Source organism: Nycticebus coucang, chromosome 4 (assembly GCF_027406575.1).
Source record: "Nycticebus coucang isolate mNycCou1 chromosome 4, mNycCou1.pri, whole genome shotgun sequence".
NCBI classification, from domain to species: domain Eukaryota; kingdom Metazoa; phylum Chordata; class Mammalia; order Primates; family Lorisidae; genus Nycticebus; species Nycticebus coucang.
Window position 1 is genome coordinate 69,622,316 of NC_069783.1, and position 12,582 is coordinate 69,634,897.

Sequence of the window (12,582 nt, forward strand, 5' to 3'; positions counted from 1 at the left end):
CATTTCTTCCACCGCTGGTGATATGGTAAGCCCTCAGCTGTAAGCTTTGTATTTTTTTTCCTCCAGCACCCACAGGTACGGGATAAGTGCTCTACACAAGTTAATTTACTCCTCATAAAAATTCTAGTAGTTGATATTAATATCATTACCATTTAATTGATGAGGACACTGAAGTTCAGAGACGTTAAGCAACCTGTTAGCAACTAGTGGTAGAACCAGGATTTTAACCCAACTTAGAAAAAGCCAAAACTGAATTATTACTCCAGAGGCTGTAATTCCTACAGTTCAGCAGGGTCTCCCCTCACTGGAAGAATCAGAAAAGACACTTATAGAAGGTGACCAGAGGCACACAGCCAGAGATGGCCCTCCCTGAGTCTTGGCAGGCTCCTCCAGCTGCTCCCAGAAAACTTTCCCCTCTTCTGGCTAAGCTGCAGGCTGGACACCCCAAGGGAGAGAAACACAAACACTGTCGTGCTTCTCTCTCCAGATGTCCATCCTTAATGAATGGATAAACAGAAAGTGGTGTAACCACATAAAAAGGAAGCACTGATACCTGCTGCATTAGTGAAAGTTGAAACATGCTAAGTGAAAGAGGCCAGGGACAAAGACCACATCTTATATGACTCCATTTTTGTGAAATATCCAGAATAGGCAAATCCATAGAGATAGAAAGATTACTGATTGCTTAGAGCTGAATGGGAGGTTGTGGGTACATATTTCTTTTTAGATGATGAAAATACTCTAAAATTGATGGTGTTAATGGTTACACATATCTGTAAATATATTAAAAACTACTTTTAGTTGGTGAATTGCATGACCTATGAATTATATCTCAATAAAGCTGTAACCAAAAAACAAAAACAAAATAAAACACACACATTGTTTCCAGGGCATGAGGCCACTGCCCAGCCAAGGAGAACACACTCTCCTCTGCAAGCGTCCACATCACATTCTCATCCTCACAGGCCAGATTTCTTTTGGTCTCTGCAAAGTCTGCAGTTCTCCACTGAGACACTGTCCCTCAATTCAAAAGCCTCAATTCAAAGCAAGAGGAATCCAGGCTCTGTCCTCTGCCTAGACAGAGCCTGGACCAAGAGGGAGTACCTTCTCAGAGTGAGAATAGACTTTCACCTCGGCAGGGTCCTAAGGTCTCAAGCCCGAGTTTGAATAAATACAAACCAGCTGTGTGACCTTGATCTCAGTATTCTTCCCTGCAAAATGGGACAACTGAGTTCCCACCCTAAATAGTCCTGTGACTATTTTACGGAATTATGAGTTTAGCACAGCTCTGAGAACCAAAAAGAAGAAAGGGCAATCTGATATGAGGGATAAAATCAAGAGTGTGGTGGCAGTGAAGGGATTTTGTTTATTAAGAAAGAAGGAAGATTCTCCCAAGTCTGCTACTCTTTGTTCATGTCAACTCTGTATCTGGTGGGATTGCACAAGTGAAAGAGGGCACTCTGCCCCAGCAGGGAGAGGGCTGAAAACAAGGGAGTGCAAAAGGGTAGATAGAAGAAATAAAAGAATTGTGGGGGTTGGTCAGACCTGGGCGGGACAGTTTCCCTCATAACTGCTATAAGGGTTCAAGCACCAGGGAGGAGAGAGCTACCCAGGGAAGGGACAGCTGAGAGGAGGGAGGAAGGCCAAAGAACAGAAGAAGAAAAAAAGTAGAATGAAGGAGAAGGTGGCCAAAGGGGCAGATAGATAAGAGCAGAATTAGCCAGGGAAGAGTAAGAAGCCAGCTAGTCTGTAACCTCCTACCTGGAGAAGAAGAGAAAGATCACCAAATCAGGAGTACCAAAGTTCCCTTTCTAGAACCTGAGACACCAGTCCCCATTGGCTGCTGCTTTGGAGCTTGTCAGATTAGGTTGAATACCTGGAGGTTAAGACCCAGCTGTGTCCTGCCCAGGTCTGTTCACACGCCTCAGAAGAAACTCCTCCCCCAAGTGTTCCCACCTCCCAGGACTCCCCCCATGCCTCCTCCCTTACTCCACCTGAAGCCCTGGCCCCTATGACCCTTTTCATTTCCTGATTACCTTGGCCTTTGCTCCAGCAAAGTGCCTACTTTTCCTACTCTTCCCATCCAATGTCCCCAACCAGGCTCCACCCAGAAGCCTTTTAAATATAGAGATGCCCACTAGGAACCACCAAGAAGCCATTTGGTCTGTGACTGAGCACCAGTCATTTTTTTCTAAGTTCTCCAGATGACTTAATATGTGTTGGTGTTGAGAACTCCAGTTTGCTCCCTTTTTAAGCCTTTCTGGACTATACCTGCCTAGTTAGGTATCTGAAGGACCTCATCAGGCCTGGCATGTCAGCAATGGTCACTCCAATATGGCTGTCTTTACAGACCAGCCTAGACCTACAGCCTCCTCCAGGAAGCTCTCCTGGATAGACCCAGGAACTCTGCAGCTAGGGAAAGTTGATCAGGCTGGGGAGCAGATCTTGACTGGTTCTAGAGCTCTGACAGCTTGGCTGGGATTCCTGCTAGAGCTGAGGAGATGGAGCAAAGCAGAGTAAAGCACTGCCTTTAGAAGAGGGGTATGTTCAGGGTATGCCTTAGAGGCCATTTAGGCCACACCCTCTAGAGCCCTGAATTGAGGTGCTAGAGGAAAGGATTCAGCAGCAGCTGAGGTTACCTATCCTACAGCCCAGAGCACACATGTCAAACTGAAGACCCAGTGGGCTTAGGCCAGTGAAGGTAAATGGCAAGTGGCAGGATGTGCTAGGTCCAGAGACGGTGCTGTGGATGGAGTTTTTGGCATCTCACCCTGGACCAGCAGAGCTAAGTTGGGTTCCCTGCCCTGTCCTCAGGAGTAACCTCTCAGCCACCATTCATGGTGGATGCCACTGCAGCTGAAGGATCCTCCCTGCAGAATCTCCAGGGTGTGGCCTAGGCATCCAGCAGAGATATGCCTCAGTCATCTCGTGTTGCCTGAAGTAAGTCAATGACTGAGCCTGAGTGCAGCCAGTGATCCAGGAGGGACCTAAACACCAGAATCTGAGGAGCTTCATCGTGCCCACAGCACCTGTCTTGGCATGCCAAGGAACTGCCTGCAATCTTAGAGTTTCAGCACAGCTACTCTTCTCATAAATAAATACATTTTTATTGTTTTATAAAAATAATAATCACTCATTATTAAAAAATTCCAGCAGCATTCCATTTGATTTTAAAATGTCGATGTCTTTCTACCAGCAAGTGGGACAATGGGTGCCTCCCCAAACAGGCTAGTGCAGAGGTCAGGATCCAAAGCACTGGAGATGGGGCACAGACATGCGGGGTTGGAGAAGAAAGTTGGATGTAAATCCTTTCTGCCAGCTCAGTAAATCCTTTCTGCCAAAGGTTGGAGAAGAAAGTTTGGTGTAAATCCTTTCTGCCAGCTCAGTCTTCAGGATCCAAAGCACTAGAGATGGGGCACAGACATGCGGGATTGGAGAAGAAAATTGGATGTAAATCTTTCTGCCAGCTCCCTGAGCTGTGTCTTAGAGGATTCTTCCTCCCTGCTCACTCCAATCTCCCAGTTGCAGGAGAACTCCATCCCAGCTGTGAGGGCTAAGCAGAACTACAAGCCTAGAGACTCTAAAAACAGGGCAAGTACTGCCCAGGATTTCCCAGAGACCTTTGGTGGGCCCCAAAACCAGAGAGGAGAGAGGCGGGCAGAAGACCCAGGAGGAAAGTGGGTGGAGCAAGACAGACCCAGACCCACGAACTTTCAGGCTGGGGAAATGGCTGGGGAGATGCAGAGGCTGAGGAGGAAGCTGGGTGTAGAGACAAAGAGGCCAAAAGGGAGGACAAGAATTAAGCAAGAGGAGCCCCAGAAGACAACCAATGCAGCTGGAAGCACCACTTGTGCCTGGAACACCCCTGGGAGAGCAGCCAGGCCCCAGCCTCAATGAGGGAAAAATGGCCCCAGAGGAGCTGGGCTGAGCTTGAGTCCAAGGTTCCAGCCCTGGAGGGCTGCCCTGGAGGGCCTGCTAGAGCATCCCCCATGGAATCGGGAATTGGAAGAAGAAAGGCTAGACACAGGTTCTGAGCACCTGGCCAGGATGCGGAAGGCTCCACCAGTGCTTCACTGGCAATGAAGGGCAGATGGAAGGATCAGCTCTGCAGAGAGATACTTCATAGTGCCTGCAGGGACGCAGGCTGCGACTTCTACCCATCCTTATACACACTTTTTCTCACCTGGCACCCAAGACTAGGCTCAGGGTGCTGACCCTAACAAAATCTGGCTTCAGGTCGGAAGGGGGTACTATTTATACCTGGGCCACCCATAGGTGGCTAACAGCCCACCCACTCACTGGGTGCCTGGCAGGAGAGGAGAAGGTGGGTGGGGCGGGACTGGAGTGTCCCTAGAGGATGACCAGAACAGGCCCATATCCCCAAAAAGGCAGCAGGAATTGGAGGATGGCGGATGGCACTGAGCAAGGCAAGTCCAGAGATGATGGCTTCTTTCCATCTTAGGCTTGGAGAAACCCCCAGGAAATCCAGTTCTAAAAGTCTCTGAGGGGAGCTGGAAGGGGGTGCTCCTCCCTGCTAGCACTCTTCCCGTTCCTCCCTCTAAGAGTGGAGGTCCTGCACCATCATTGCCCTGCCTTCTAATGGCCAGGATCCCCCTTCTAATTCCCCCATGACCAGGATCCCCCTTCAAATTCCCCCATGTTCCTGTTTCTCCAATCACTTTAAGAAAAGGGGAAAAAAGAGAGAAGTAGAGAGTCAAAGGAAATTTTCTATATCCCTGGAGTCTTGGTCAGCTGGGATGACAGTGAGGCCACAGGAGGACAATGGCAGTGACGATGAAAGCAGCAGACTTAGGGCACTGGCCTTCTGGCCCCAGTGGCAGGATGACTCCCCATCCCAATGAATTTGCACCAGACAGACTCAACATTCCTCCAGCTCTGTGTCCCTCTTGCACTGGGCAGGAGAGTCCCTCAGAGACATACAGTGCCCCAATATACACATGCTTTCCCCCTTCACACAGGCACACACTCAGAAGGGGCCCACCCACATACTCTGGCCACACGGCTATCCCCAGGCACAGGTGCACCCAGCCTACCTCACCTGGACCAACAGGAGAGGTAGCAGGGCAGGACACTGTCTCTCTGAAGGGCAGGACACAGATGGGAGTCCAGTGGCCCTGAACGACCTGCTTGCTTGGAAGGAACTGGGCTACATATAGGTAACATACTTGGGGAGGCCCTAGGGATGAAGAGACTCCCTGCTCTGACTGAAAAGGGTCTGGCTGGGTGTGATTTGGGTCCTTCCCAGTCCTCCTTCCCCCTACATACACACACTGGCTGCCAGCCCCAGTGTGTAGAGAAGCCCTGATTTCCTCATTGAGGCTGGGGCCCCACTTTCCAGGCCTCTGGAGAAGAGAAAGCTTGGACTGCTGCCAGATGCAGAATCCCACACCATGGAGAGAGTGAAAAAGGAAGAATAAAGGGCACAGGAGAAAAATAGAAGACTTGAATTCCTGAGAGTCAACACCCAGCCAGCCTGGAGCCCAGCATTACTTCCTGCAGGACTCCCCTGGCAGCCAGGGAAGGAGCTGCTGGAGCCTCCAGGGTCCTGGCTCTGCCCGGCTCTACAGGAGGCCACCACAGGCAGACCAGCCAGCTTACCATGAGTATGTGCATCCGTGGACCCCAGAAGAGGAGCCCGGGGACGGAGACCTGAGTTACTAACAAGGAAAAATGCCACTTGTGAAATTAAAGATGAAAACAAGCAAAACTCCTAAGGATCCAGCAGGTGCTCTTTCTCCTTTTCTGCTTGTACAGAAACCTGGTCCTCATTTGTAACAAGCAGAAGGCTATCTAACAATTTGTCTATCATAGATGCATCTTACTTGAATAATGAAAAGAAACTCGAGAGAACCAAGAGAAGAAAACCTGGAATGCACAAAGGAGGCAGTGGCTCGGTGCCCCTACAGATCACTGTCCTATTGGGCTGGGACATGGGGCACCAGTGTGCAACCCAGGGGCCAGGCGGGGAGCAGCACAGCACAGGATTCACTCACACATCCAGCATGGACTACTCCGGCCCAGTGCTATCCCTACTGGGTCTCACTTTCCCCAGGGCCCTCCTGAAACTCTATAAACCCTTCTCACTCACTAGTTTGGCGCCTGTAGCGAAGAGAGTAGGGCCCTGGCCACATACACACCCAGGCTGGTGGGTTGGAGTCGGGCCAGCCTGCCCCAGCCTGCCAAATAACATTGACAACTGTGACGGGAACAACAACAACAACAACAAAAATGGCAGGGGCGTCATGGCAGGCGTCTGTAGTCCTAGCTACTTGGGAGGCTGAGGCAAGAAGGGAATAGCTTAAGCCCAAGAGTTTGAGGTTGCTGTGAGCTGTAATGCCACAGCCCTCTACCGAGGGTGACATAGTGAGACTCTATCTCAAAAAACAAACAAACCCTTCTCACTTCTCCCTCCTGCACACTCACACTGTGACAGCTCCATGTCCCAGGAAGCACAAGTTCTCAGCACCCATAGGTAGTCCACACTGCTCACCCTCTGCACACCCTGACCCACACCCTGGGTGCCATCCTGCCTTTCCCATCACCCACCTAAATCACTTTATGGCTACCTTTCCTTCCAGTACTAGAACCAGTGGGCCTCCTCCTCTGTCGTATTTATGCTCCCCTTTTCCTGGGTCCCAAACCCTGAGTGGAGTAGTCTTTAGTTACCCAGTTAAATAATTATGCCTCCACCTACCTTGCCTTTAGCTGGGAACATCTCTTGTTGGACACATACATACACCCAACCATTCACACACACACAGATACTGGATACACTATGACACTGACACACAAACACACTCATATACTTGGTTGCCTGCTCACAGAAGTCACAGAGACTGCACCAGGAACATACTCGGCCATTCCACAGCCACTTACACTGGCTTATTAACGCGACAGGTCAAAATACCCTCCCTACTCTAGCAGGTAGCACTTGGCGCACTGCAGTGGGTCAGAAAAGAGAAGCCTCACGTTTTATCGCCTTAGAGGAGGGGCCATGAGCCCTCTGCTACACATACAATTGCACATATATCTTCAATCCTTCTTCCAAGCAAGCCCCTTTTTCGGTTAAAAAATAAGGGGTGGGGGGGAATCCGGGCCTGCTCCCTCCTGGCACGGTCCAGAGACACCAAACTTCCAGCAAGTGCTGGCCCCTCCAGAAAATGCTGGGCATCCGGACGCAGCCCAGCACTCTGCCCAGGGACCCTGCCCACTCAGCTCCTCTCACAGCCTGACCCCGCTTCACATCAGCCACGCTCACCTCCTCCCTTTGCCTCTCCTCTGTCTAGAGAAGGCGGGACTGGAGATGAGGGACCGACCACCAGTCCCGAAAGCTCAGCGGAGGGCAATATAAGGAAATCTCTACTATAGCTGTTTCGTGGTTCATTTCCCTGTGCGGGCCTCAGAGCTGCGGGGACCCACAGTTTGCACCCTACCAAAGTCTCAGCCTCGTTCTCGATTCTCTCGGCTCGAGGACCCTATATCTGCGCTTCTGTTTTCTCCACCCCCAGACTCCCAGGAATGCAAGTCAGTCTTCTTGCCTCACTCTTCTAGGCCCATTTGCCCACTCCTGGCCGGGAGGAGCCTCCGGTTTGTGTTCATGGGTATGGGTATGGGTATGTACCTAGAGGTTAGCGCACTGAACCCAGCCCTGCGCCCCAGCCTTCAGCCACCCACCCCATCCCCAAGCGCCCGAGAGCAAGGCCAACCTCCTGTTCTCTGCTAGATCTCGCCGGGGTCGCCTTTCTTGCGCACTTTGATTATTGATCCTGCTGAACCGACCAGAGCGCAGAGGCTGCGCTTCCCTAAGGATGAAGGGAGTGGGGAGGTGAGTATACAAGGGAAACGGTGGTGGGGAGGAGAGGTTGATAAATTTCAGGAGAGAGTGTAGGGCGTTCCTCAGTAGCCAGAGCTGCCCTAGTCTCCTTCTGCCAGGCTTGGAGCAGCGATAGACTAGGGATGTTGTGGGTCACAGCTCCCCTCCTACTTCCCTCCTCCCTCTGGCGCTGAGCCCCAGCACTGCCCGGAATACTTGAACCCTGACTCCCGCCCAATCAGGATGGAGGGGAGGAGCTACCAGGCGGGGGCGGGGCCCGAGGAGGAGGAGTCGGGCGGGGTTCGCGAGGGGCGGGAGCCGCGCGCCTGGCCAGCCTAGGCTGGCTAGGCTGTAGGGAAGGCAGCAGTGGCGGTAGGCATGGGCGATGGGGGCGCCGAGCGCGACCGCGGCCCGGCGCGCGGGGCAGAGTCTGGTGGCGGCGGTGGGCGCGGCGGGGACCGCGGCGGAGCAGAGAACTCGCGAGCTAATGGGGGTGGCAGCAGCCCAACAGAGGTTACTGGGACCTTGGCTTCCAGCCCCGCAGGCTCCAGGGAGAGCAGCGCCGACAGCGATGGGCAACCCGGGCCCGGCGAAGCGGACCACTGCCGCCGCATCCTAGTGCGAGGTAAGGGGACGGCCTGCAGCCCTGGTCCACTGGACGCCCATACTACCCGTACAGCCCCCTCCGACCTTCTCGCAGACTCCATCTCTCAATTCATATATTCATTCGTTTATTTAGCAATACTATTTTGAGTGTCTATTGTGTGCTGAGTGTAGGGGACAAAGCAGTGAATGGGACCGGTGAGGTCCCCGTTTCTTCGCCTAACATTTCTCAGCCTGTAGGGCTGGTCCCCTCACCCTAGGCCACCCGGGCCTCCTACTGTCGCGAAAGCAGAACTGGGGGGTGTAGGATGCTGGGAGCCAGGTCGCCGCCCTGCGACCCACAGGGCAAGTACAGAGAAAAGCGTCACGCGCGCTCCTCGGGGACAGGACGTGGAGAAACTAGCGTCGGCAATCGCGGGAGGAAAAGGCCCGGGCTCCACTTGGCAGCTGGGGTGCTTCCCCGCCTCCTACCCGCCTTGTTTCCCATCCCTAGTAAGCGGAACCCGAATGGGTTGCTCGCCAGAGAGGACACGGGACGTGGAGGGTGGCGTGCGCGGCGTTCGCCGGCTTGTGCTTCGCTGTCTCGGTGTCCACTTAGTCCTGGCTCGCGGGCCCAGCCTGCTTTCGGCGCCGCCATCCCGCTGCCTGGCCTTTCGTTCTTTCCTTTCTCCCTTGCCCCTCGCCCGCCTCTCTTCTTTCTGGGCCGTTTCTCAGGCGAGACCCTGCGCCCTTCCCACCCCCTCTCCCTGCAAGCCCCCTCGATCTGGACTGTGTCCACCTACCCAGTTCTGCCTGGCCTTCTTGCCACGAGGCCGAGGCTCCCCAGGCCCCCAACACCAGCCTCATGCAAAGCCCAGGGCTCAGCTTTCACTAGATCCGGGCCTCGCCCTGCGAGATGGGAGGAGAAAGGGAACTCCCGGGTCTTGCCCTCAGCTCATCCCCAGGCCGCAGCTGGAGCCTGAAGTCCGTTACCCAGGCTATCACGGAGATCCAGCGCCAGGAGAGGCCACTGGCGGTAATGGCTCCTCCGGCTCCTTCTCGCGCTTCCTCCCCCGGCTTCCTCCTGGTTTCTCTCTTCCGAGCCTCTTCTTCGCCAGAGCCCATCCGGAGATTCCTAGGGCCTCTGGAGGCGGCGGGCCAGAACTGATTTTCTCAGCTTGTGCCTGGGGAAACCAGCTCTTGGTTACTCCAGCGCCAGAATCACGAATTTGACTGATCTGAGCTCCGCTACCCATGAGGCGACCCGGACACCTCAGGCGGGTAGGGCGCAACCTCCCTGCAGCAGTTGGGTGTGGGTGGCTCTGAAGATAGGGACAGGGCTAGGATAGACCATGGAGGCAGCCCAATATGAAAGTGATTAATGACGGTCTTGAACACAGACACAGGGAGCCTAGCTTTGAAAAACACTCCTGGCACCAGATGTGATCTCGGGAGTGTAGGTGCTCACATCCATAGTTGGTAGCTTTGATCAAGCTACAATACACACACCTGCTGGAATTCCTGGCATTGTACCTGGTATTGTACCAGGAATTCCAGCAGGTGTGTGGACCTGTTGGGTACCTGGGATTAAATTAGTTTCTTCTTTAGACTGTGGGGTGATCTACCTGCACCGGGTGAGCAGCCAGTTTGGTTTCCTTAAGGAAATACCTAAAGTTTCTAGAACAGAAAAATCAGTCCCCCATGCCCACCACATTCTTCCAGGGTAAGACTTCAAGTCCCTGTCTGTAACACTCACCACCTCACACTGCACCTGTAGGTGGGCATTTCCTTCTGCCAGTACAATCTTGAGTTCTGTATTCACCTACCACCCCTTCCACTCTATTAACCTCATATGTAGAATAAATAAATTTTGTATACACATGTCAATTAAGTAGCCCCCAGGTGTAAACTAAAAGAAAGTTGGAGCCACCCTGTGAGGTGGGGCCATGCAGGCTGGGAGCAATCTACAGCCAGGCAGAGATGGATTCCCAGCATATGTGGGGCAGCCTGCATGTGGGGCATCTTTAAGGGGAGTACTCTTAAAAATGTATACACACACCAATGCCATTACATTTGTAAAATACAATAATAATATTAGATGGGGCAGTGCCTGTGGCTCAAGGAATAAAGCGCTGGCCCCATATACCAGGGGTGGCGGATTCGAACCCAGCCCTGGCCAGAAACTGCAAAAATAATAATAATAAAATAAAAATATTAGATGTAAAGCACAGGGAATATATTTATGCACCTACTAGAAATAAAAGGCAAGTGGGGCTCTTGCAAATCTTTCTGCCTGCCTTCCTCCATTTAATGATGAAGAAGTTATTATGGTCCTGATATGCTCAGGACATCTTTTACCACTAATCTCTCCTAGCCAGGGTCACCTGCGTCACTTGGAGCCCTAACGTGGCTCAGGGCAGAGGCTCTGATCAATGAAACAAGCTTAGTACTGGTGAAGGAAAGTCCAAAGTGCCTTAGACCCAGAATGAATCCCCTCCCAGAGGCCTTCAGTATGTTCTGCCCTTGACCTCTGAGAACACATCCTCCAAAGTACCTTGAAAGAAATCTAATAAAAGGTGGGAGGGGGCATTTGCCTTGGCAGTCCAGGGTTGGTGCTGTGGGTGAAGCCTGTCTGAGAAACTCTCCCCCACTTTCTGCCTCTTTTTAGTTCTGCTCTCCCCACCAGAGGGCCTACCCCAGGATAGCAGATCTGTTGAGGGAGGCCTTTGACACAGAGAGTTACGGGGGTGGGGGGTGGGGTGGGGAGACTGGGCACCAGAGTTAAGCCAAGTTGGTTTAGAATACCGGCCTTATAGCCTTTTAAACCTGAACCGGTTTCTTTGTCTTTCTTTACCTGTTTCCTTGTCTATACGAAGGAACCCGTAGCTCTTACCTTGAAGCGCTTGGTAAAAATCAGAGATGATGTCTATAAAATTGAAAACAACCCCGATAGGATCTCCATAAATATTTGCAAAGGAAGAAAGGGGGTAGCTCTGGGTGACCCAAAAACCACTTTTGGCAGGAGTAGCAATGGACCTTTGTTGTCAGAGGCTTCTCCCAACTCATCCTTACCTACTTCTTTCTGGCCCTGGGCCTAGGGGCTGGGCTGTGTTGGAAGGCCCGCTGATAGAAAAAGGAAACTGGCACCCCCTTGCAGACCACAGTGTGGCCTTCCATGGTCTCCTTGGTGGTACTCTTCCTCCATTGAGGACTTAGGCCTCTGGCTGCCTCTGTCTGTAACACTCACCACCTCAATATAAAGTAGAGAGCCAGGGAGCCAACTTGCTACATACCTTGCCTCAAAATGACTACTAAACATCATACATGGGCACAAACACAGCCACAGAGATGACAAGCGCGACCCACTGGGAATCCAGAGGGGTTTCCACCCAAACCATAATGCCCCCACTTCCCAAGGTACTGCCCTTTGGCCATTGAGGGGAGGGAATAGGGGAATCCTTTTGTTTTATGTTGTATGTTTGGAAAGGGCATAACAATAGTGGACAGGAGGCAACCAAAGAAATAGGCCTCCTTTAAGTCACGTTTATAACAGCACAGTGCAGTGGCCAAGCAGTGGCCTTTTTGGTCAGGATGCCGGCAGACAGAGGAGGTGGGCAATTCTGATCCTGAATTCCCTGACACCCTGAAATCCAAACTGGCACCTGCACACAGAGGCCACTACACATTTCCCAAATTAATCTGGATGCTTATTCAACAATCGGTATTGATAGAGCGGAATTTCTGTCAATCAAGAGTCACCCCACCCAGCAACTTTTAGGGACAATACCCGAAGCTGCTAGCAGCATCTCTGGGCTCGAAATCCCACACTCCTGCATGCTCCGCCTGGGAGGGCTGGAGAACTGAAGGAGTCCTTGGAGGAGTGTCTTGCTACAGCCACCACCCCTCACCAGAGAAAACGCTTTCACCCAGGCGCTTGATGAATGCGATAGATGGCTGAGAGCCGTGAGGGGAAGTGAGAAAAGAAACCTGGCCTCTGTCTCGGGCTGGACAATTTCCGCCATGGGAGTGGGCCATGGACCTGAGTAGAGTCTGGCCCCTGGGAGAATCCGCAGGCAGCCAGACCAGGCTCCAGAAACACTCAGGTCCGAATTCGTACTCATAGCACAATGGTACCCACCCGGCTGGCTGGGCCCTAACTCCTGGAG

General features: G+C 52.4%; 1 protein-coding gene across 1 annotated transcript in view; it reads left to right on the top strand.

The window, feature by feature from the left end:
• Nucleotides 1-8,206: 8,206 nt before the first annotated feature.
• The window catches only part of VAX2 (ventral anterior homeobox 2), a 31,638-nt gene continuing 27,262 nt past the window's right edge, over nucleotides 8,207-12,582 (top strand). Inside the window, exon 1 of the mRNA XM_053588954.1 lies at nucleotides 8,207-8,459. Within this exon, the coding sequence (XP_053444929.1) occupies nucleotides 8,213-8,459 (247 nt within the window). The 5' untranslated portion in view covers nucleotides 8,207-8,212. The remainder of the gene's footprint in view (nucleotides 8,460-12,582) is intronic.